Source organism: Rhinolophus hipposideros (genome assembly GCF_964194185.1).
Source record: "Rhinolophus hipposideros genome assembly, chromosome: 11".
NCBI classification, from domain to species: Eukaryota; Metazoa; Chordata; class Mammalia; order Chiroptera; family Rhinolophidae; genus Rhinolophus; species Rhinolophus hipposideros.
In genome coordinates, this window is record NC_138057.1 from 30,170,540 (window position 1) to 30,196,826 (window position 26,287).

The window sequence follows — 26,287 nt, forward strand, 5'->3', positions numbered from 1 at the left end:
CTGAACAAGGAAACAGTTCTTCACCAGTCTCCAGGAAGGAATGCAATCCCATAAGCACCTTGATTTTTGTTGGTTGTCAGATCTCTAACCTAGCGAACTATGAGATAATAAATGGGTATTGTTTTAAAGCACTGACTTTATGGTTATTTGCTATAGCAGCGATAGCAAATTAGCATATTCTCAGAGTAACCCAAAGTAAGGGAAGGGTGGAGACAACATCTGAAAACATCTCAAACACATGCAATTACAACAATTTTAAATTCACTGGCAAAAACTGCATGATAGCTGTTGAAAATTTTATATCTAGTAAAATACCCAGAATGAAGACAGTCAGCAATATCCCTCGACTAAATGGAATGATATACACCAACACACCTAAGGTTTTTTCCCCTCACAACAAATCTATGGAATAGAAAAGTAGTTCTATTTTGTATAAGAAGAAACAAAAGTAATAAATGCCTTTCCTGATGTAACATGGGTAGCCAGAGGAAAGGGGGGTCTCAGATCCCTGCCTCCCCCAGCACAGCACTCTACATGTTAACAATCCCCCAGCTCTGGGCTCTGACAGCTGAGATTTCAGAAAGGACCACTGTGGACCTCTGACTTGGTCACACTCCAATCCCACTCTACAGCCACACGTAAATGTGGAAACACACCCAGGACATTTTGGCCTTGGGGAGAAGCTAGTTTGGCCAACACCTTGAACTAGATCTGAAACATGGAGTAAACAAACACCAATTAATTTTTCTGGTGACTCTGAACAGCTGTGATAGCCAACTTACTGTGTCAATGGTTAAAGATGCAAAAAGCATAAAATAACATACCTTGTTATAACCTCGGGCTATGACACTGTTTCAATGCAGATTCTAGCATTACATTTCTGCCAAAGCACTGCAGTAGCCGGCCAACGTACATACACCCTGAGTTTTCTATTTTTATTATTAGGTTTATTGTCATAGAAAGGCTGCATAATGGGAAGAAGTAGTTCAGTTCTGTTCCCTTCTAAATTACCCCTCATAAATAGAAATTACTCAGAACAGAAAAAGTCTTCTAATAGCAGGGAGCTTTCTTTTTTGTCATGAATTCTTTCAAATGCTTCCGGGGTTGCCAAAGGGCTATACTCTTAACATATTATGCAATTTTCTAAATACACATGTAAATTAAACCTAGAGTCAACTTTCCTGAATATATTTGTATCTCTGTTCACCCAATAGTTCCACATGCAAGTTTTATCAATGCAGAAATTGAATAATACTTGCTTGTACCACGCAGGGGCCAAGATAAGGCCACATAAACTGTATGCATTATTTTCCACTAATTCTATGTCAACTTCACGTACTCTGTAAAACACATAGTTTCATTAAGAAGCTGCCCTCTGCCAACCTGAAAATCCACAGGTAAGGAAGTAATCTAATGAAGCCTCCAACACTTGGGAGGTGTCTTCTGTTTAATGCCACAGTGGGAAATTAATTAAATTTAATAGAAGTTGTTGCTTGCAAATGAAAATACACAGTGTGTGAAACAAAATTAAATGTACTGGGCAGGAAATGCAAAATTTTATATCAAATTTAACATGAAGATATATTTCTTATTCTTCATTATTATTTTCAAGAAATTCATTTCTGCACTAAGGGCAGTTTTAATCACTTCTTACCATCTTTCCTCAGCCTCTTGTTGTTACAATTTTACCAGACACTTTCTTCTGTAAATAGTTGTTTGCTCAGCCATGGCCTGAACTCTAACATGGAAAGAGTTCAGTCATGGCGTCACAGGGAGCCACCAGAAAATCTTGCAAAAAAACAACTGGTGGCCTTATAGGAAGCAAACATCAGTTGCATAAAATTACCTCTCAAGGTAAACTGTACCACATTAATTTCAAAACAGACAAATGTAGCTACAAATGGTAATATAACCTATGTAACATAAATAGATCTAGTCTGAAATAAATTACCATGGTGAGAGGCATACACTGTCAAGGAGGAAAATGTCAATGAGGAAAAAAAATGCCCCATGTGATCTTAGCTTTCCCACTACACTAACCAGAATACACATTTAATTTATGCTTCATTTTTAAGGCATAACTTACCAATTTAGCGACTTTCCCATAGTCAATCCATCTGACAGTAGCAAAATTTGTAGATTCTGCACAGTTGAAACCATGATTAAAACCAGCATGGTAGCCATATGGGAAAGTGATCATAAATTCTCCAGCCTCCTGGGTGATCTGCAGGGTACAAAGCATATAATATGTTCCAATTATAAGACTTCCCAAATTGTGAATATAATTTAAACATATTTTCTATAAAAAAATAAAGAAAAAAATTTTATGATATCAGAACTATATCAGTATAAAAGAAATCCCCCCAGATCCTTTATTTAATCCGTTAATAGTTTTTCAGGAAACATTTAAAATGCTTTTCTAAACTGGGTATGTATGACCTTCTGCAATGCAGTTCAGTCATTCAATTCATAATCAAAGGTATTTTATATGAAATGTCTTTAAGTTATTCAAATAAATTTGTTAATATTAGCAATCAATGTGTATATTGTTATACTTTAAAAATATGCATAACCTGAGTTACATAACAGGACACACCATAATTGATATTTTTCAAGTTAGAGCTATAAAAACTTTGATAACGCATGCTGAACAGGTTTTATTATGAATTCTTGTTGCTAAAGAGTTGGTGGTATTCACTAAATTATTATTTCATAATACTTATAAAACATTCAATTAACTCCATTCAATAGTAATATTTCTGTCAAAGAATTATTCCAATAAATGTATATGTGTCTGTGTGTGTGTGTGTGTGTGTGTAACTGAGTGCATTTTTAAATATAATTAAAATAACTTCAGTAAATCAGTCAGAAGCCTAAAGCAAAGATGAAAAAAATGTATTTATTCCATTCCTACTTTTGAGCTATATAGAAAAATAGTGAAGCTAAATTTTTCAGTTGTTTTTTTTTTTTAATTTGCCTACTCTCTACTAAGTTATCAAGTTTATTACTCACTGGTTCATTCAGTCACCATGGTTCACTTCAGTCCTAAATTGTTGAGAAATGAATATGTAGGTATATACATGTGTGTAAACATACAGGAGACACACTGTATAAATACAGGTGCACACGCTACAATTCAATTGCCATTTTAGGAATGCTAAAATGTTCTGTGTGGGAGTATTTTCTTTCCCAACAATTCTGAAATTTAGTTCATCACCCCCTCCTCCCATAATACCCCATCAGGTGTCCTATTGCAATGAGCAGCAACTCAGCTGCCACCTGGCAGGCAGAGAATAGCTTATCAGTGTTCAACATGGTTCCAGCTCCATCATTCTAAGCCACGTGAGATCACAGCCTGTTTCTCTCCTTCCCTGGTCTCACTGAATCTCATAAATTATAATTGTGTTTAGAAACTAGAAACTTCCTCGTACTATGTGATAAAAAAAAAAAAAAAAAAAAACCTCACCCTGCTCAACTGTTTCTACCCCTAGAAAGCTGGGGAAAGAAGGTAGGACTGCTTTCATTGGGAAAAGGAATCCACTGTCACTGCTCCACCGAATTCCATCTATAATCCTTCTCTACTCTGCCTAGAAAACCCTGCTTTTGCCATGTTGAACAAGAGCACCTGTTCCCATTGAATGGGACTCTAAATTTTATGCCTCTGTAAAATTTCTAGAAACAGGTCAGTCCCTGTTAGCCAAAATATAAGGCCAATTTATTGCCACTATGTAATAAATTGATTGGGGGGGGGGGAGTACAAGGACAGAAAAAATGAGTCCCTTTTATTACAAGTCCGTGTCATGAAAGAAATAGGAAAGGATAGTACACATAATCTAAAAGCAGACATTAGCTATTTGTTAAATATACACATAAATATGCATATACATATGAAAAAGTATGTACTTTTTGTACATATGTATGAATATGTATGAATACATTGAAAGAAGGAAAAAAATGTTACGCCAACTGTGAAATGATTGCCTAAAGGGTTGAATTGAGGAAAAAGAATGTGTTACTATATAACATATACTATGCAAAGCCGTTCTTATAGATTATCTCTTTTCATCCTCAACAGTCCTATTAAATAGGTACATTATCCCCATTTTCCAGATGAAGAAACTGAGGCTCATAAAAGTTATGTAATTTACCCAAGTGCCAGAATCAGGAATGAACTTGGGGTGTTTAATTCTGAAGCCTGTGCTACTCTGTCCCATGTTACATTATCATCATAAGAGAATACCATATTTTGTCATGTATAATGTATATATTTTTGCCCAAATTTGTAAGGGAAAAATAAGGATGTGTGAATTATATATGGGTAGTACTAATTCTGTATCTATATAAATGATTTTAATTATTTTATTTATGCTTATGAGTTAAAAGTGTAACTCTAGAAATCAATAACAATATCCGTATGCAAAATAATACCAGTACATAAAATTTCTTCCACCTTGTATCTGTTCTTGTGTTTTGTAATCATCTGTTACATAAAATTTCTTATACCATAATGTTAAAAACCAAAACGCTAAAATTCTTTTATATACAAAAAACAAGTACCTAAATGTAAACAAATAAAAATTTGCATTAAAAAATTAAAACGAAAGATTTTTTCCCTGAAAGTTTGGATCAAAAACGTGGGTGCGCATTATACACGGGAGCACATCATGCACGGCAAAATACGGTCAGTTCCTTCAGAAGCACAGTCATCCATCATACACTGTTCATCAAGGTGGAAACAAAAGTAGCAGTATTTCATAGAAAAAAACCACAATTGCTGATCAGCCCTCTAGTCACTGGTGTCTCACCATTTCATGATGAACACATCCTGCCACTTCACACAGAAGCCACAAAATGTCCCATGCTCAAAAAAATCAGATAAAGGCCTGGTGCATCTCGTGAAGTACCAAATAGTACTTGGGGAGCCAGAGACCAGAAAGGGGTGCAGGGCATCTATTTCCTTCTCCCCAAACATTGGAAAGGACGTACAAGCTGCAAAGGCCTCCATCCTGGGGAAATGAACCCAGCCCTTAGTCCTGCTACTTCATATAACCGCCTCTCCAAGGAACTTGATCAATACCAATTATCACCCCTAAACAAACAAAAGTTTTTTCTGTCTTGGGGGACTCTACTCTACTCTTTCTCCTCTGCCTTCTAATATTCTAACTTAAATAAAAGTGTCCCATCAAGCTTATGCCAATCACCTAAAAGAAACGCTCATCCAAGACTGAAAAGCCCGGTACCCAGAGGTGACTGCAAGTAAGACAAAGCCCTGCAGTGGCAGTGGCCAGCCCTGGGGGAGGGGGGAGGGGAAGCATAAGGGGGCACAGCCTCTGACCTCTGTGCCTGCAGTAGTGCTGTAGCCCATCACCAGCTCCTCTCCACATCCACGGACATTCCCCACAGTGCACATCTTGGAGGCACACTTTTTGTCATGTTTAAAAGTATGTCTGTAAACCAGTGGTAAAAGCATCCTCATCACACAAGACAAGTATGCCTCGCGATGACTGCCAGGTATAGTTTGTGAATGAGTGGGCGTCACCTCAACTTGGAAAATAATGCTTCGTCCTTGCAAAGATTCTACTTTGAACAAAGCCAAGGGGTGGGGGACAATTTAAGGGCCTAAGATTAAGAAGAGGTAAAGATTTAGTCACAAGTGAAAGCTTCTTAGGTAGAAAACAGCAAGGATTATGGGAAGAAAGTCAAATAAAAAATGGAGAAGACAGTGGAGTTAATGCTTCTGCAAGTAGCCAAGGACTTAATCCTCCTCTAACTGAGAGAGAGCTTTTATTTACCTGGTCAAAAGCATTTTTCATTTCAACTTCTTCACATAAAAATGCTCATGCTCCATAATAATTCTGACCCAGTAACTATCCATGGAGGCAAAGAAAGAAGGCCCGCGCACGTACAGTCTTACAGAACTTAATCTTTAGAAATACTCTAGAGAAGCAATATCTGATTATTAGATCATCAGGCACTTTAATCCATAATTAAAACTCAATTGTATTATGTATAAATATGTTTAGAAGCAACATACTGGTACCATAATCAGTGACTCTAACCAGCCAAACTACTAATAATAATTGCTCTGATTTCTTTTCTTAAAAAATAGATCACATATACATAAAGTATGTTGCCCATATAAAAGATTTCAATGTAGAAAGGCTACATCTTATTTTGCCAAATGTGCTGTATTTCATTTTCAGTATTTATAAGTAAACTATAACAGCCTGAAATCTCTAGTAAATGGATCCTGACATAAAAGTAACTGCAAATTAGTATTTAGATAAATAATTGTTATGTTATAAAACATAAATCTGAATTTTTCTCCTCACACCCTAAAAACCCTACCTGAAGTCAAAGACGTATTAGCTTATATTAAATTAGTCTTAAAAACAAATACTATACACACTAAATGAATTTGTTAAAGAGGAATACTACTAATATACCTTATCGAAGGGAATACCATACTTCTTCAACACTGAGGGAGAGATCAGCGTCATCTTGTGGCGAAGAAATGCATCACACCCTTGGTTACTGCTTGGGAAAAAACCTAAGTGGAAATAATAAATATAAGCAGTAATGTGTCAATCAAGGTAAGAGTTCAGATAGTTTTTTTAAGTTTATGTGCTAATATTCTTATAAAATGACATTTTTATGCAAATACAGCCCAACTCGACCAACAAAAACAACCTCATACTAAAAATTAGTCAGAATTCTTAAAATTAAGATATGCATATTTGTATCACCAAAGGTTGACTTTTTTTTTACAAAAAGATCTACCAAGAGTTGTTTTCATAACATATAAAATTACCAAACCTTAAAAATGTTCAATTTGTAACAAATTTGAATTCAATATGCCTAATATCTGATAAATGGACAAAATATTAAAGGAGGTTAGGAGTAGTAAACATGCGTTTCAATAGAGAATCTCTCAATTTAGACTCCTAGAAGTGATCATTCCAGAAGCACCTGTCCCAATGCCTGGCACACGGTAGACACACAGCAGTTTCCCACCTTTCTTTGTTTCTTTCCGATCAATTTTCAACAGTTTAATTGCTACTAATTTCCTAAACAATTTCCCAGCCAGCACCAGTCAAATACTTGGAAACCTGCCTCACCAGCCTATATGGGAGCAGTGTTTTATGGAGGCCTTTAAATAAGAAAGCTAAACATGCAGAACCCTTTCTTTCTGCAGGATATTATACACCAAAACACAGTTGTTTTTCTCCATTGATAACTTCAACCCTGCAGTTCTGTCTGAGGCAGACTCTCATTAACTCAGTATGTAAGCTGGAGAAAAATGAACGTGTCTGATACCCTGTTCTTCACCTTCCTCACTCAGAGGGAAAAACTACCACGCTGAGGAGAGTGGGCAAGCCAGAAGAGAAAAAGAGAAACATGGAAAAGACAGGTGAATCAGAGACAGAATCCAGGAAGGAAGCAGAACTCACCAGGAAAATATGTGTGATGTATATGAGTTAAGTGGGAAGAAGCACAAATACTGTTTAACTCCTCCACTGCCAAAATGAAGACAAAACCAGTGGAAATGTTATTAGATTGTTGCAAAAGTAATTGCGGTTTCTGCAATTATTTTTAACATTTTAAACCGCAATTACTTTTGCACCAACCGAATATTTATCTAATTCTGTGGCTCACTGCATGCGAACAGCTCAAGAACGTGAATTACCAGCACTCATTAACTAACCACGTACTCCTTTAATTTCATAGAACTGTGAGGCTTTACAGGAATATTTTTAAAGTAAATAAGCCTTTACTGATGTCACGAATCATCAGAAGAAAGCAAATCAAACAGCCAGGAAAGATCCATTAGGGTATAAAGAACCACCTGCAAAAAGCAGTACATTCTGCTTACTCATCTGTACCTGGATTTTTTAAAAGAAAAATAGACAGAAATGTTTTTAAAAAGTATATGCCAGCGGAAGCACCAGAAATACTACCATTCTCTACAACACCAATGGAAATAAAAGGAATAATTTTGCCCTATATGGTCATTTGATGTAGCCCTCTGTTTATGGTTAATATTCATAATACATAAACAGAAAATAAAACATATCAAAGAGCTATCTCTTTGCAAGAAGGTAGACTTCGGTGAATGGAGAGAAACTACCACACTAATGCACCGGCCACATCAATACATTACGATGTGCTGAGTCCTACACCCAAGTAAAGAACAGTAGGGAGGACTCTAAACACAAAACCCATGGAAATGTTTTCATAATACAATTTAAATGGATCTATCAAACTTTTCAAATCTATAACTTGGTGCAGCACTAAATGAATTATATTCTAAATTAAAATCAATGAAGAAAGAGGAGTCTATTTAATTTTCTTTTGATATGGATTTGTAATCAGGACCTGAACAATGTGGTGACTGGTCATAAGTTAATTTAAATTGAAAAACCACTGAAGGAAGGTAATTTGCAGTATATTAAGAACTTCACATTGGTTCAGAATTTATATTTACAACAGGCTACCAGAATTACATTTTACATCACCCTAGAAAATACCTCATAAACAGCACAAATTATATACAAAGCATGTATCTCAAAATGAATTTTACCTCAAAATACCTGCAGGAGTTCATAGTTTGTAGTCACCCTCACTCCACCGTCTATGAAAAGTATTTTAGTCAACATATAAGCAAGCAAGCCTATATAACCAGAACAGTATTAGGTACAAAATGATAATTTCTTTTTTTTATTGGGGAAGGGGAACAGGACTTTATTGGGGAACAGTGTGTACTTCCAGGATTTTCCAAGTCAAGTTGTTGTCCTTTCAGTCTTAGTTGTGGAGGGCGCAGCTCAACTCCAGCTCCAGTTGCCGTTGTTAGTTGCAGGCGGTGCAGCCCAGCGTCCCTTGTGGGAGTCGAACCGGCAACCTTGTGGTTGAGAGGACAAGCTCCAACCAACTGAGCCATCCAGGAGCTTAGCAGCAGCTCAGCTCAAAGTACCATGTTGAATCTTAGTTGCAGGGGGCACAGCCCACCATCCCTTGCAGGACTCAAGGAGTTGAACTGGCAACCTTGTGGTTGAGAGCCCACTGGCCCATGTGGGAATCGAATCGGCAGCTTTTGGAGTTAGGAACAAGGAGCTCCAACCGCCTGAGCCACTGGGCCAGCCCCCAAAATGATAATATTTTTTAAAACTCAGAAATATGCTGGCTAAAGAAATATTAGTATTTTCATAATAAATGAAAACACAACTATGAGGTTACTTGTATGAAAAACAACAAAATAGCTCTGATAGAAAAGATAACATTTAACTGAAAATTCAACTTAAGACTATCAATGTTTTTGAAAGTCATAAAATAAAAACACAGTATGTGTTAAAATTTTTGTAAGTTCTTTAAAACATGCCTTTCAGAATCATTTTTTCTATCCTAATATTTACTTTCTTGATGTTCTTTTAAGTTTTGAATAACTTATTTGAAAGAAATCTTCTTTAAAAGTTATATTTTAATGATTCTATCATAACATTCCATACAACTTTCCAATTTGGGGGTCACACAATAGGATAGTCTACCATTTCCTAATCTGAAGATCAAGAAGTTCAAATAAGGAAACAGTTCTGCACCGACCCCTCAATCATCCAGTAGTGGAAATAGCAGCTAGTATCCAATTGCCACACTTCACATGCCCCATGGTCACCAGGTAACAGGCCAGGTGGAGAAGAGCACACAGATAAACTTGGCACATCTTTCTATTACGTTGGTGGAAAAGTAACTGCAGTTTAAAATAATTGCAGAAACTGCAATTACTTTTGCACCAACCTAATACTTTTGTCATGATAAATCACTTGGTTTACTTTTACATAAAAACAAATACATTAGGGGAGCAAGATACAAAATTTGCATGAGTGTTGGTGTGGGGGGTGGCTTGGGGGGGGAGTCTTCACTCTCCTCTCCTATAGAGATAGTTGGTGAAAGAATTTGACAGGCAGCCTACTGTGTGTGAGGTGCAAACTCTGCTATGGGATTTTGTATAATAAATCTTACCCAATCTCCTCTTTCACGCACTTAACACACAAGTTTACCGGAGCACCAATTTTCCTCTATCCTTTACTGCTCCCAACAAACATACACCTTTTCTTTGGTATTAAATAGCAGAGCTAAGTTTTAGACCAAAAACCTAATTGTTTGAGTTATGTGAAGCCATCCTCATTTTGTCCACGTGTCCAGCAAAACAAAAGAGAATTAACAGTTGGAAGAACTTGGAGTTCAGCCACGCATTCAGCTGTGGATTCCAAACACAACTCCAACACTCACATAGCTTTGACTAGTCCCATAAACTCTCAGCATCTCAATTTTCCCATCCATATAATCAAGATGTTATTAATGGGGCGGCTGGATGGCTCAGTTGGTTAGAGCGCGAGCTCTGAACAACAGGGTTGCTGGTTCGATTCCCACATGGGCCAGTGAGCTGCATCCTCCACAACTAGATTGAAGACAAAGAGCTGCAGCTGAGCTGCCAGAGGGGTGGCTGGATGGCTCAGTTGGGTAGAGCGAGAGCTCCTAAAACGAAGGTTGCCATTTCAATTCCCACATGGGATGGTGGGCTGAGCCTCCTGCAACTAAAGATTGAAAACAACGACTGTACTTGAAGCTGAGCTGCGCCCTCCACAACTAGATTGAAGGACAACGACTTGACTTGGAGCTGATGGGCCCTGGAAAAGCACACTGTTCCCCAACATTCCCCCCCAAAAAAATGTTATTATCTTCCTCACTGGATTCTTTTTTCCAGCTTCATTCAGATATAATTGACATACAACATTGTATAAGTTTAAGGTATATTAAATGTAATAATTTGATATGTGTATATATTGTGATATGATTAACACAATAATGTTTAGCTAACTTCCATCAACTCACATAGTTACAACATGTTCTATATGTGATGAGAAGTTTTAAAATCTACTGTCTTAGCAACTTTCAATACAGCATTGTTAACTATAGTCACCCTACTGTACAGTACATCCTCATAACTTATTTATCTTCTAACTGGAAGTCTGTATCTTTCAACTACCTATGACCATTTCCCCCACCCTCTGTCTCTGGCAACCTCCAATCTATTCTCTGTATCTATAAATTCAGATTTTTTTAGATTCCACATATAAGTGAGATCATATAATATTTCTCTGTCTCTGACTTCTTTCACTTAGAATAATGCCCTCAAATTTAATCCATGTTGAAGTAAATGGCAAGATCTCCTTCTTTCTCATGGCTGAATGATATATATATAACGTATGTATCTCACATTTTCTTTACGCATTCACTTGTTGATGCACACATAGGTTGTTCCCATGTCTTGGCTATTGCAAATATTGCTGTGATGAACATGTGTGTGCAGCTATCTCTCGAACACAGTGATTTCATTTCCCTCAAATATATATTCTGAAGTGGAACTGCTGATCATATGGTAGTTCTATTTTTAATATTTTTTATTCATTTTATTCCCTACGTTGTACTTTACACCCTTGTGAGTATTTTTATAACTGCCCATTTGCACTTCTTAGTCCCTTTACCTTTTTCAACCATCACTTCAATGACCCTCACATCTGGTAACCATCAATTTGTTCTCTGTATCTATGAGTTTGTTTCTGTTTTAATTGTTTTTATTATTTTTTATGTTTGTTTATTTTGTTTTTTAGATTCCACATATAAGTGAAATCATATGGCATTTGTCTCTGTCTGACTTATTTCACCTAGCATAATACTTTCTAGGTCCATTCCATGTTGTTACAAGTGGCAATATTTCATTCTTTTTATGGTTGAGTAACATACGTATGTACCACATCTCTATTATCCACTTGTCTATCAATGCATACTTAGGTTGCTTCCATATCTTGGCTATTGTAAATATGCTGCAGTGAACATAAGGGAGCATATACTTTTTCAAATTGGTGTTTTGAGTTTCTTCAGAATATTTTTAATTTTTTGAAAAGCCTCCATGCTATTTTCCATAATGGCTGCCCTCACGGGATCCTTATAAGAATCCAACGAGATAATGCACAAAAAAACTTAGCCATAGTCACAAAATGGAAATAATCTAAATGTCCATCCACCGATAAATAGATGAACAAAATGTGGTATAGCTATACATACAATGAAATACTACTCTGCCATAAAAAAGAATGAAGTACTAACAGACGCTATAACATGGAAAACACACTATGTGAAAGAAGCCAGACACAAAAGGTCTCATACCACACGATTCCACAGTAATTGCCAGGGGTGGCGGAGGGGTGGGAGAGAATAGAAAGTGACTAATTCATAGATACAGGGTTTCCTTTTAGAAAGACAAAAATCTCTTGGAACTAGACAGAGGTAACAGTTACACAATATTAATATACAAAATGCTACTGAGTTGAATACTTCAAAATGGTTAAAAGTTTATTTTATATGTGAATTCTACCTCAATTTTAAAAAATACTTAAGTCTACTTAACACATAGTAATATTCAATGAATAGTGGCCATTATTATTATCTCTATCACTCATTTCCACCACATGCACACTAGTCATCATGTTAGTTCAATGACTCTTCCTTTCCCAACTTCTCTGCAGCCTGCCAGCTGAGAAGAGGAATCACAGTCCCAGGAGACCTAGAGAGACAACTGAAGGGTTGCCATAAAAAGTTAATGGTTACTAAGCCTTAAAAACCATCTCGTTCCCTTGCAGTTCAAACCTAGCAGTTCTGGTCGCAAGTAATAAGCTTCTCCCCCATAAAAGAGTTCTAACAATCAAGCACAACTAGCATTAAACTACATCGATTCATGTTTTATTTTGTATTCACCTCTATATTCTTCTATCCCTTCTCTAACTCTGCTGTTTTAAAATTAAATATTAAAATTTAGTCTGAATTCCAAATTACTCACAAATGGGCTTCAATATAAAAAATCCTACAAAACAAAAAGAATAAGACTGAAAAGATAGACTTCCCCCTTGGTGGCACCGAAGCCGGGCTTGCTGCGACCCCCGGGAGCCCACGATCGCGCCCTGCCAGCCGAGGAGTCCACCAGCACCAGCATCCCACCTGTGCTTGGGACCATGGCCGTGGACGAGCAGGAAGCCGCGGCCAAGTTGGTGAGTTGGCTTCAGCTGTAAAAGGCTCTGAGGGCCAGGTTACGTAAGCGCGGGTGGGTGCTCCCGCAGATCAAGAGCCCAGCTGCCTGCCTGCCTGCCTGTAATCCCGGTTGGTCGTCGGGTGATTGCAGCTCAACAACCTGGATTGTAATTCATTTTAGGAAAGACAGAAATGAACCTCAAAAACCTGTGAGTTGGGTCGGCCGGATGGCTCAGTTGGTTAGAGAAGAGCGCAAGCTCTGAACAAGAGGGGGTGCCGGTTTGATTCCCACATGGGCCAGTGAGCTGCGCCCTCCACAACTAGGTTGAAGACAAGGAGCTGCTGCTGAGCCCCGGGAGGGGCGGCTGGATGGCTCAGGTGACCGGAGGGCTCAGTTGATTAGAGCGTAAGCTCTGAACAACAAGGTTACCGGTTCAATTCCCGCATGGGATGGTGGACTGGGCCCCTTGGAACTATGATTGAAAACGACGACCGGACTTGGAGCTGAACTGTGCCCTCCACAGCTAGATTTAAGGACAATGACTTGCAGCTGATGGGCCCTGGAGACACACACTGTTCACCAATATTTCCCAATAAAACAAAAAGTAAAAAAAAAAAAAAAAAAAAGACTGAGAAGATAATCAGTTATTTCACATTTCAAGCTATGGAGACCAGTGGGGAGAACCAATCTACAACTTATTCTCCCCATACCAACTCCTCTCCACAAGTAACACATTAGGGTTTTTATGACAAGTAGACCAATGAGCTCCCAATAAAATGGTATCTGATTTAGGAGTGAAAACACTGAAAAAATAGTTTGGAAAAACAAACTATGTTTCTACTAAACCATTAAATAGTAAGAATACATACATTTTCATTTTAAATAAATATTCAAAATTAGGACAAACTGCAATACTACATAGGATTCATGGAGCAAAAGAGCTTAAACATTCATTTCAAGAAGAATCAGCTCTTGTGGTTAGAGCATCCAAGACAAGGGGGAGAACAATAATACAAAGTTATGGTAGGCTATTCAGTAACGCAACTTTTAGAATCTATAGCTTGTTTATACTATCTACAAAGACAGGACACTGCTGTCTGCTAATTCCCTAGCAAAATAAAGTCAATACTTTTTTCTTTTTTAAGATATTATACAGTGGTAAACAAGTAAAGGTGATCTTTGGAATCATTCTTCCAATCCAAACATGTTGGAGATGGCTAACCATCATAGTGGCACGTACTCCAGAGATCCCAACAGAGCCCTGAAACCCTAAAAGCATCCCACAACCACCGTTGCTGAGACTGCCCCAGTACTGCTGGGAGTTGTATAGCGCAGGGACACGTGGAATCGCTTAAGCCGTTTCAAGGACCAGATGGTGTATACATCCAAGGATGCTCTGTATTCAATGTAATAAAAGTGATCATATGTGAGAAGCAATATTCTAAGTGAAAGAAATGAGACACAAAAGTCTGCATATTGTAAAATTCTACTTTTACGACACTCTAGGAACAGAAATCAGACAGTGGTTGTCAGTGGCTGGGGGGAGGCATGAGGGCAAAAGGGCACAAGAGAACTTTTTTCAGGGTACTGGGAATGTTCTCTAGAATGATAATGATGGTAGTTACCCCACTGTATATTCAATGAACTGTATGTGTATTTAAAGGGGGTGGCTTTTACTGTGGGTGCATTTGACCTCAATCAATTTGACCCCCAAAAAATCATTAAGTGTTTTTAAATTGTTTTAGAAATAGAGATGTGCTCTAAAATTAGTGTATTCTTTCCATCAGGTAAGAAATTTTCCAATTTGTCAATAGATTTACACCTAATATTATTAGATATTACTAAGGAATTATTTTTAAATCCCAATCCCATATGACAAACACAAAATCATGCTGTTGCTATTAAGTCACCAAAGTTTCAGCCTTGGAAAAAGACTTAGAAATCAAAGTTTATTAACAGTTTTCATGGATTTCTAAACAATAGTTTGGAGAAATTGAAATTAGTTATTAGTCACTTATAGGAAAGAAAGGAAGAAGAGAAGGAAGAAAGGAGGGAGGAAAGATGGAGAAATCAGACGTAAAATATATGTCAGATTTTAAGATAATTTCATTCAATATAATTGAAATTTACCCAAGTATGCTTTGATAGACTTTTATAATGGTTTTTGCAATATTCATATGACTATATGAAGCTTAAAAAATATTGCAACCATACAAACGAATGGTAAGAAAAGAAAAAACAAGTATATATAGGACTGCTCCTGTGGGAAATGCTTTTAGATAGCATTTACACATAAAAGCTTATTAATGAAATAAACCAATGAGCTACATAATGTGGGGGGAAAACCTGGTCATTTTCACCCATATTCCTACTTAAGAGGTCAACATTAGAGGTTTAAGCTAGAGCTGGCCTCTCCATGCAGCAATTAATTACTCAGGATTAGGGAAAATTGTCACATTGCAGACTTCACTCAGCTCTTGAGTATCCTATTATCCATCAACATACACTTCACTCTGCTCTGAGTGTCCCTTAATCCATCAAGATCTCTACCGGTAGAGATACAACTCCATGGAGCTCTGCAGGAGTGGAGCGAGGAGAAATCCATATTGGCAGTGCTTTCGAGAAGGATGGTGGTTCTCCTAAACAAGTGCCTTATTTTTATCTCCTGAATATAGTGCATTATGTAATGGGCAACTTTTTTCCATTTCAAGCTGGTTGGCAATTTCCACCCAATTTAACTGACATATGAGCCATTACATATTGTTTGTTTTGTTTTTTGTTTTTTGTTTTGCTTTTGTAAATAATTTTCTTTTTTTTTTAATTAAAGTTTATTGGGGTGACAATTGTTAGTAAAGTTACATAGTTTCAGGTGTACAATTCTGTTTTTTTACTGCATTCCTAAGATCACTTTGTTTCAGTTCCCGCTTTGCCCCCCCTTGACATGACACATGGACAATACGTGCACAGGTTACCCAGGACTTCCCACACCACGAACTTTGGGCTGAAATAGATCACATTCAAGCTAACCAGAATTTTCCTGGCCCAGCTCCCACCCTGCAGAATCAAAGAACACTTCATTTGCCTCCATGGTAATTCGTCCCTGCTAGTTGGCATTCTCTCCCCGAATTCTTTCTCCCCATTCTCTACTGTCACTTCTCAGAACTGTATTTCATCCCATGGCTCAAGGAGACCGGAATTATGCTAGCTTGTATGTTATACATTATTGTCCAATGTCTAAAGTCCTACTAGGATAGGAACATGGCTGGCTATAAAATATTCAAAACTTTAAACACAGACAGTGATATCTAACATCAAATTACGAGGAAATGAAGTTTAGGAATTGTTTTACCATTCTTAATGCAACACAGCTGACTGTACGATGAAAACAAACATACCCTGAAACACCACATATTGATCTCAATGCCTGAAGCATGAGTTCGGCATGAAAGCAGAGGGTACATCACTGGACTTCTTCATTTGCTATGGCTTGAGGAGCCCCGTAAAATTAATTTCTTTATAATCAGGAGTGTTGCATTTATTATCCTTTCAAAAGCAGACACTTTAATATAATATTTTCAGACCATCAGCTATATGAATGCTTAACAGAATAATGTAGTCACCATTTTGAGAGCTTGTAAAAGTACATTTTCCTAATTCATAAACAGTATGAAAACAGGTCAATGTAGAATATATTCATTACATTTAAAATGACTTGCTATTTATTGCTACTCGTCCAGTCCCTTGACAGCAGTGGTTCATCATCTCCTTTGGCCAAAAATGCACATACATGTACATATATTCACACATATGTGCATCCCAGAAATGCACATATATGCCCAACTTTGAATATAATTTCAGAGAGTGCACAGACTGCCTGCATCCCACCCAGACCCTCCTGGAACAGGGATCCCTGTATATCAGGCTTAGAATCTGCTCCACAGGCTTCAACTCAAGATTACCAGCCATTTAAACACACATATATACACATCCCAAAAATAACTAAAAAAAAAAATAATAAGTTAATCTTTCATAATAATGATTCTTCCATTTCTTTTTGCTGAATGTTGCGTTTTTAATAAGTCAAAACTAAAACACTTGTTACAAGTAAATATAAAGATCTAAAGGAATCCATTTATTCACTTCTACCACACACACTGTCATTTGAAACAAGATTCCTGATGATCATTCATACTTCCAAACGAGCTGCACAGAGTCCTAACTCACATATTCTTTTCCCAGTAACCAAAATTTTGACCAAAGTAAATCATCTTTATAGGCATTTTATTCAAAATAAGAAACCAAGGGAATACAGTCCTTCACAAAAGTTTTTAGCCATTCCCTATAGTCCTTAATCCATATTTTGCTTAACTTAATAGAACAGCAAAGATATTGTCTTATTTCTAAAACAGATGAGATTTAGACATTCTGAAAACTGAAAATCTTCGAAACTGTCATTCATGATTTAACATTATACCTCTATTCTCCTTTATACTTTCCATTCAATTGTATCAAACCAAAAATTAGAAAGAATGCAATGGCATTATAGGCGAACATAACAAGTATAAAAATTGCAACAATTCACTTGAGTTTTTTATTACATTTATGTCTATATAGTATTGAAAAAAAAGCCCTGTATAAATGAGAAAGCAGCTGAAGGGCAAAATCAAACTCCTGGCTTTATTAGATGCAGGCTTAATGTCTTTCAGATAAAATATTTGTAGGTGCCACAGTCAATCAAGATTTCAATAGAAACCAAAGATGAAAGCATTCATGCATAAAAGGCAAGTGTGATAATTATGATGTGCAGACAAGATAATGGAAAATATCCGAGGCTGCTTTTCATTTTATGTATCAAGTGCTGCCTTGACCTAGACATTCTACAATGCTCCATCACATTTACTACATTACTTTATCATTTTAATTATTTAGCAGAATTCAATTAATTCGGCTGACATCTGGTCAGCGGATAGGAATCCCCCACTATCTTACAGGATCTTTTCCCTGCGTCATTTCTCAAAATAATGCTGCAAAACAGTTTTCAATAAACATGCAGTTGAGTTTAAAGTTCTTGTTCATCCTTCAAGTTTATTAACCTCTTCCTGATTAAACAAATGGCATCCATTTTCCTGGAATGTCATTTTCAGATAAATTACGTAAAAGTGTTTACACGCAGACTCTAGCTGAAATTTTAGCACGTGACTCCACACTGCGAAGTTTACATTGGCTCCATTTTAAAAGTTCTCTGGCGATGAGGCAAATAGAAAATGTTAGAATAGTTATTATAGAGAAAAGGATAATTCTGCATGTAGATTTACCACAAAGTTCACTGCCTGTGTATTTAAGGACTATGGTAATCATTTTCTAAGCTGTGCTCTAATCTATTACCCAGAACCAGGATTCATCTACCACAATATTCATGAAAATAGTCCTTAACAAAGTTCAAGATTACAATAACATTGCTATTATTACTACAATTATATTATAAAAACACCAAGACTTTATAGTTATTAGCTTGCCAAAATTATAATAATGCTTCTTACAAATTCGATATGTAACTGTTCCTTCTAATATTCTTCTATAATTTGGAGGAAAGTAACTTTGAGATGTTAGTCACACTTTCTGTTCAGAATTGTCAAGTCAAAGAATGGGGTTTTCCCTTTTTTTTTCCAATTACAGTTGACAGTCAATATTATTTTATATTAGTTTCAGGTGTACAGCATAGTGGTTAGACATTTATATAATTCATAAAATAACCCCCCCCAATAAGTCTAGTACTCACCTGACACCATACATAATTACTACAATATTGACTACATTCCCTATGCTATACTTTGCATTCCCTGATACTTCTCCCTTGTATGAGCAGGTGAGGGCAAGGTAACCTGGCATATCTTTAAGACAGGGAAGAAAAAAGGAAGGTACTCTCTACACACTGTGGTCACCAAGTTAAACTAACACAGACTTCCCAGAAATAACGATGGACAAAGCCATAAAAAATAATAATTCAAGTTCCAGTAAAGTATGCTTAATTTTGCCATTCTAAGAAGACATACAATCTCATGCTCATGCAGTAACCGGGGGGCATTCACCTTCATATTTCCATAAGGGCAGTCCCTGACCCAGGGGACCAAATAAGAACTGGGTGTTAGAAGTCACCCTTTGGTGAAATTATATGGCAACATGAAAAGTATTCATAAAATATGTGTACCCTGAGATGCAGCATCAGTACTTTTTGGAATTTATCTCAAGGATGTAACTTAAAAGAAGGAAAAATATTATTGACAAATGACATTAAACGCATTATGTAAAAAAGAAAAAAATGGAAATAACTAAAATAATTTAAGTGCAATCCCTTGATGAAATATTAAGCAGCCAATTAAAATAACTATGAAGATTATGTAACAGGGAAAAACACGCACATATTAGGTGAAAAACAAACTGTTCAATTAGAAAAATATTGCAAAGCCCATAACTTGAAAAGAATAAAATTAACAGATTCATATTCTACACTGTAAAGATACCTCAGAAACAAAGAGCCTTTCTAGATGAGAAACACAGAAAGCAATTTTACCTTGAGCTAGTCTTTCAAGTCGTTTCCCATGTTCCGGGGGTATTGCATACCTAAAATTTTAAACATAAACATTTTAGGATTGTAACTGTTCAGCTAGTATCCTAAGGATACTAAATAATTAAGTATTTAGGAATTAATTATTTAATAATTAAGTATTTAGGAATTAATTATTTAGGAATTAAGTATTCCTAAATAATGTCATGTATAAAAAAAATTCAACACCAAACTCCACTTAGATGAACTGAATAGACATTAAAAGCCAATCACAGACTCATATCCCTTGGACACTAGACAGAAGAAAAATAAACATGAGTCACTTATTTCAATGCCCCAGCTCTCCTTCCCAATCCATTTTAAAGGTTAGGGAGCAAATGCCCAGGACCAGTAAAGCTGCTTGGCCAAGAAGGCCGCTAGCCTCATATGGTGACTACAACCTCTCTCCAACACTCTGCACCCCAGCAATCCAGGGCTGTTATGGGTTGTATGCTTTTTTGTTTTGTGGATGGTTAGTTTGCCTTTGTTTTTAAGGAAAGTTGGGTTGTTGGGCTTTTTTTAACCTCTTAAAATGTTTTTATTGACAAGCAGGATAGAACACAAAATTATTACAGCAACATTTATATTTCTACCAAAATTTTCTAAGAACATTATACTTTTCAAATAGATTTTAAGTTACAAAATCACCAGCCATAAAAAGATAGCTTTTATTTATTTCATGATTATATGACTTTTAAAATCTTGATTTTAGGAATAATAGTTTTTCACCCTTAAGCACAGAAAAACTCAGTTCTAGTTCCTGCTGTTTTCAAAAGTGAGATACTTGAACTTTTTGTTCATACTTACTAATTTTGCAAACTTACTAATATTGCAAACTTACTAACAAATTTTAAAACAATAATCTCACAATATACTACACAAATACTAATTTTTTAAGTAGTTTTAATGAGGAAAATTAAGGATATTAAAAATAAAGTTAAATGATCACTTCGTGTTTTAAGTAAAAATATGTTATTCTTAAGACCTACATTTGCCATGTTTACAAGCTCAATATAAAGTTCAAGTTACTTTTTACTAAAATAAGTTTTCTAATTTTGCTTAACACTACACTTGGTTGCATTTAATGCCACTGATAACATATGCAAAACTTAATTGGATCCGATGTAACTAGGCAATTCTCTAAAAGAAAATTCAACCATATATCCTGTTCCTTAAGGCATTGTTAATGAAATTATTCCAACTGAATTGAAAAGATAAAATTTTAGCATAACTAAATGACAATCACCCAATGTATATTTATGGCCACTTCTTACTAGTTTTTAATCCCTGGTTTACATCACCATATATACCCATAAAAGGAAACACACAACATACACACACACACCAGACAAGAGGGTCACCACCCCCATAACATACATACAACACACATGGACAAGTGTAATGAGTATACGCCTGCCCACAAAGGGTCGGATGTGGGTGGAGATATTTATATATCCTAAATATCATTATTCACTTTTCTGAAAAATCAGCATCAAAGTTAAAGCTAATTAATCTGAAGTTCAACCGTCTGTTCTCAGAAAACATAAGTCTGTTCATGTGCAGAAGGATCAGGAAAAGGTAAGGTGAGATAGTTCTATCCTAACTTTGAGCCTCAGTTTCCTCATTCTGGGATTTAAATCAATACCATCATATGTCTCCAACCAGGTAGCCCTTATTGGCCTATCTCCTAAATTCTTTTCTACAAGTATACTATTTCCCAGGACAACTGTTCCTATCAATGTCAGATGATTAATTTATTTTTCTCTTCAGATTTGGACAATGTCTCAGTCTATTTTTATATGCTATACATAAAAGATCCAACTTTTTTCCTCACTGGCTGCCTGAAGGTCAACCACCATCATGAACAACAACAGTAACCGTCTGAACCAACCAATTACTATTTCAGCAAAAAAAAAGAAAAAAAGAAAAAAATGGTCATTGATGTCCTTCACCCTGGGAAGGCTACAGTACCTAAGAAAAATTCAGGAGAAACTACCCAACATGGACAAGACCACACCGGATGTCATCTTTGAATCTGGATTCAGAACCCATTTTGTTGGTGGCAAGCCAACTGGCTTTGGCATGATTTACGACTCCTTAGATCTTGCAAAGAAAAACGAAGCCATGGACTTGCAAGACATGGCCTGTAAGAGAAGAAAAGGACCTCAACAGCACAGCAAAAGGAACGCAAGAACAGAACGAAACAGTCAGGGGGACTGCAAAGGCCAACGCTGGTGCTGGCAAAAAGGAGTCAAGATCCTGCAGTGACTATGGTGATTGTACAGATTTTTCACGAGAGGAATACACTAAAAACTTTCAAAAAATCCGGTTAATTTGAAGACTATAAATGATTATGAATAAAGTGCATATGGTTAACTAACCATTGTTATAGTTCAAAAGCATCAAAAATTATCAAAAAACAATAACTTCCTTCCAATCACAGCCCCTTACACAAAAGAGATGCAAGTTTTCCTGAGGAGAACTTGAATCCTCAAAACGGAAGCCACACTGCGTTCGCATGCAGCGAAGCACGGCTGGAAGAACAAAACTTCAAGAGACACGCCCTCTTTTCTCCTCTGGTTTAGTTATTATCTGGCTCAAAGTGAACCTATTCTCTGCATGTTGATACCTGTGACATACTTTGTATAGTTCTCTCTTCTGTGTTATTGATCCTATTCTTTGTTAAATATTTAAATCACATGTTCAAATCTTTCATAACTCAACACAGATGAATCAGTACAGACGTCTATATAATGTTTCACATACAAATAACTTACAGAATTCCTTGAATAAGCTCAAGACCCAAGGGTCTAATAAACAAAGGACAGTAACTTGTCTTAGTCTGTTCAGGCTGCTATAACAAAATCCCCCAACAAAAATCACTGAAATAATCAACTTCAATTCAACAGATAGTTACTGAGCACTTACCATGTATAAAGCATCGCAGGAAGAACTCAAGGCATTTTCCATGTAAGTGGAAGGGGGTACAGAAACACATAACTATTGCTAACATTGATCTGGACTAATGTACGTGCATGTCTTCAGGAAGTTTGAATTGCAGCACAGGGATCTCGGGAACGTTAAGTTTCCATGCAGATTTAGTACCACGTGGCAGTTAATATGAACTAATGAGAAGAGGGGGAAAGGAGACAGGGAAGAACTTTGATTTCTCGAACCTCCCAAAGGTATCACCACTGAAGATGAACTAGAATATCTCAACTCCAGAACAATTAAATCTTAAATATGAAAAAGTATAGTATCACCACTTATTTACATTTCTAAAATTACTTCCCAGTTCTACTAAGCACCTGTAAGACACCAGGGACAATTCTAGGATTCCTATCCTAAACAAGAATATCAGAACAAGGGGGGCGGCCGGTTCAGATAGTTGGTTAGAGCGTGGTGCTCTTATCAACAAGGTTGCCGGTTCAGCCCCCACATGGACCACTGTGAGCTGCACCCTCCACAACTAGATTGAAACAACTACTTGACTTGGAGCTGATGGGTCCTGGAAAAATACCCTTTAAAAAAAAAAATCAGAATAGTCTTGAACTGTTAGATGTCTACCACCCATAAAATATAAAAAGAAAGAATATCCTTGACATAGTCTTCCAATGAATCCTCTTCTACAAGGGTTCTAGTGAAACGTCTCTGGTGGTAATGGTCAGAAAGGTTTTCTCCACGGATCACACGTCACTACGAGGCACTGCGTGTGTCTCCTCCATGCAACTCGCCCTTGAGGTCACTGAGGTGTAACCGAGCATTACAGGTGGGCCCCTACTTTCTGCTGTACCCTTCCAAACTGTCCTCCACAGTGTGCTGAGGTCATCTCCACAAACTACAGATCTGATCCTGACAAAGCCCCAGCCTCCAAAGGCTGGGTGTAACCTGAAGGACAGAAGCTAAACGCCTTTGCGAGACACACAGACCGGCTGCCATCTTCACACCTCTTCAGTTGTAACTGCTGACCACTGTCTTAATCAAATCCTGCACTCTGGCTTTACCAAACCACTTGAAGTTTCTTATAGTGCCCTTGTTATTTCAAACCTTTGCACCTTTCCATCCCCTATTTCTGGGCTTTATATGTCCTTACCACCAATCCAGTCAACAAAAACACCCACTCCTTTTTCCAAGCTCAGCTTCAGTTACCCCTAAGGAGAGCTTCCCACTCCCTCTTTTGTTGTATCAGCCAACCATACAGAATACAGGCTTCCACCATGGCACTCAGAATTTAATTTTTTACCTTTCTGCCTCCCTGCTCTCCTCTCAAGCTCACGTCTTTCTCCTGAAACAAAGCATTGGCTGAGCAGATGCTCAGTAAGTATTTGCTGACTTTTGCTCTCAAATGATGAATTGTGTTCCTGTTCCACCAGGATGAAATATGTGGAGAAGAAGAAGGATACAGGAGGAAGGAAAAAAATCATGAAAGTGGGAAATGGGAAGAAAGGGTGAGTAATGATATAAGCCAGTATCTCATTTCCTGACTACAATGTCAGCCTGACATACCCAGAATCAACCACTGCCAGCCTCAACTTCCTGGTCTGTTCAAATGTCTATTTCAATCAAAACTTTCTGTCTCCCAGGATTTAGAGCATTTCCCAATATAACTGCCCTAAAAATTTAGCTCCTATGAATGTAGCAGCCAGCACTGAAAAACATCATCTAATTCTTAGATAAAAAAGAAAAAAATGAGCAATACATAAAAGTCAACCAGTAAAAAGTTCCAACTTCAGAAGGTTAGTATTTTTCATCTAAACAATTTTACAAATCAATATAAGCCACTGTCAGACTACAGTCGAAACAGCAAGCCATAGGGGGAAAAGGCCCTTAAAAAAAAACTGAATCACTAGTATGCTTTTAAGAAGTTTGAAATCCTGCGGCTCTGATGACATCCAAAGTTTTGTTCATTTCTGTTTGACATACTACTACTTCGTGGAAACACTAAGCAATTCTCAATATCTTGTTTTAAATAACAGCATAAAAACCCTTGCCTGCCTGCCTGCCCCTCTTACCCTCTGTCATCCGCCTTTAAACATGAGTAGCTCTTCTGGCAGATCGATCGATCGATCGATCAATCGATAGGTGATAAACTTTTCCGGGTCCTTCATCCTGCTACCATCCATCTGCTTTCTTTTCTTTCCTCTACACATACTACTTTCTGTGCTTTGCCATATTTCTGACTCCCACTCACAACGGAGTCCAGTGCAATCTAGACCATATTTCATCACTCTCAAAATAACTGCTTAGACAAAGCTTGCCATATGTTTTAGTCTTTGCCTAACTTATCCTACTAGTTTCTCGAAACACTTCCCTTGGGTTTATGAGCCACATCATTTCCAGGGGTTCTCCACCTTCTGCTCTTGCCATACCTAACACTGACATTCCTCAGGGCTCCGTGTTTCAGTGCTTTCACATTTTTCCCTGAGAGAATCACCTTCACTCAAGGCTTCAAGGTCATCTATATGCTGCTGAACCACATCTCCATTCCACACGTTTCTCTTGAGCTCTGGACCACTAAAATCAATTGGCTATTGAACAAGTTCATTTTATAGCCCTCAAACCATCTGTCCAAAGCTTAATCCTCCATCATCTTCCTGCCAGACCTGCTTCTCCTCCAGTTCCCCATCCAACCAACTGCCCAAAAATGTAGGAGCTGTGATTGTATTCCCCTTATCCAATTAATCCCCAAGTTTTACATGTTCTACCTTTTACTGTGCAAGGGAGTTCTCATGCATCTGCCTACATTTCTCTATCCCCACTGCCACTGCCTAAGCCCAGGCCACCACTCTCTATCACACACATTATTACTGCAGCCTCTTAACTAGTCGCCCTCCCTGGTCCATGGAGCCCAATCAGAATGCTGTCGCTTTGCTTCACTGTTTAAAATCTATGTAACAGGAAAAACTGGTGACTAAACAGAGGCATGCTGGAAGGCCCGTATGCAGAGGGGTTTTTACAGTTAGTGACTTCAGTCAGAGGAGTCCTAGCTCTATGACCCTGAGCACCTCCTGGATGTTTCCATGAAAGTATCCCATCACTTCGAAAGTCTTGACATACACAAGATCAAATTCATGTATCCCCCTTTAAGTTAAGGTTATTCCTCCTAGCATTTCCATTTCAGTTCACAACTCCATTTCCCCCTAGCTTTCCAAACTGGAATATCAGAGCCACTTCTTTATTTCTCATCCTCTCTGGTCCCACTGCCAGTCACAAGTCCCATCTGCTCCACAGCCTCAAAACCTCGTATCTACCTCCCTGCGGCATCACCTCAATTTCAACCTTGATCTGCCCCCAACTAAGACTACAATCATAATTGAACTCTCTGCTTGTATCTCCCTCGGCCGCTATAGTCCTCATATCACTATCAGAGCATAAAATCCTTTATTCCTTACTGCCTGGCTTTCAAGACCCGACCTCCATTCCTATTTAGCCCCAGCCTTAAACATCAACAGCTCACTCTCAATAGGCTGGACTATGAATTATTGTATCACTACCTGGGCTTTTACCTCACTCCTCACCTCAAAGAGCCCCCTCTATCTTGCTTCAAAGCCCAACCTCCCAAGTCCTGCTCAGATTCCTGCTCAGATTCCACTGCCTCCTTG

The 26,287-nt window shown here is 37.4% G+C and overlaps 1 protein-coding gene across 2 annotated transcripts in view; it reads right to left on the reverse strand.

Moving 5' to 3' along the window:
• The window catches only part of KDM4C (lysine demethylase 4C), a 350,804-nt gene that overhangs the window by 245,416 nt on the left and 79,101 nt on the right, over positions 1 to 26,287 (reverse strand). For both annotated transcript variants that reach the window (XM_081066750.1, XM_081066751.1), the window contains exons 6-8: positions 19,653 to 19,702; positions 6,447 to 6,550; positions 2,087 to 2,224 (exon numbers count right to left, since the gene is read on the reverse strand). In XM_081066750.1, the coding sequence (XP_080922876.1) occupies positions 2,087 to 2,224; positions 6,447 to 6,550; positions 19,653 to 19,702 (292 nt within the window). The remainder of the gene's footprint in view (positions 1 to 2,086; positions 2,225 to 6,446; positions 6,551 to 19,652; positions 19,703 to 26,287) is intronic.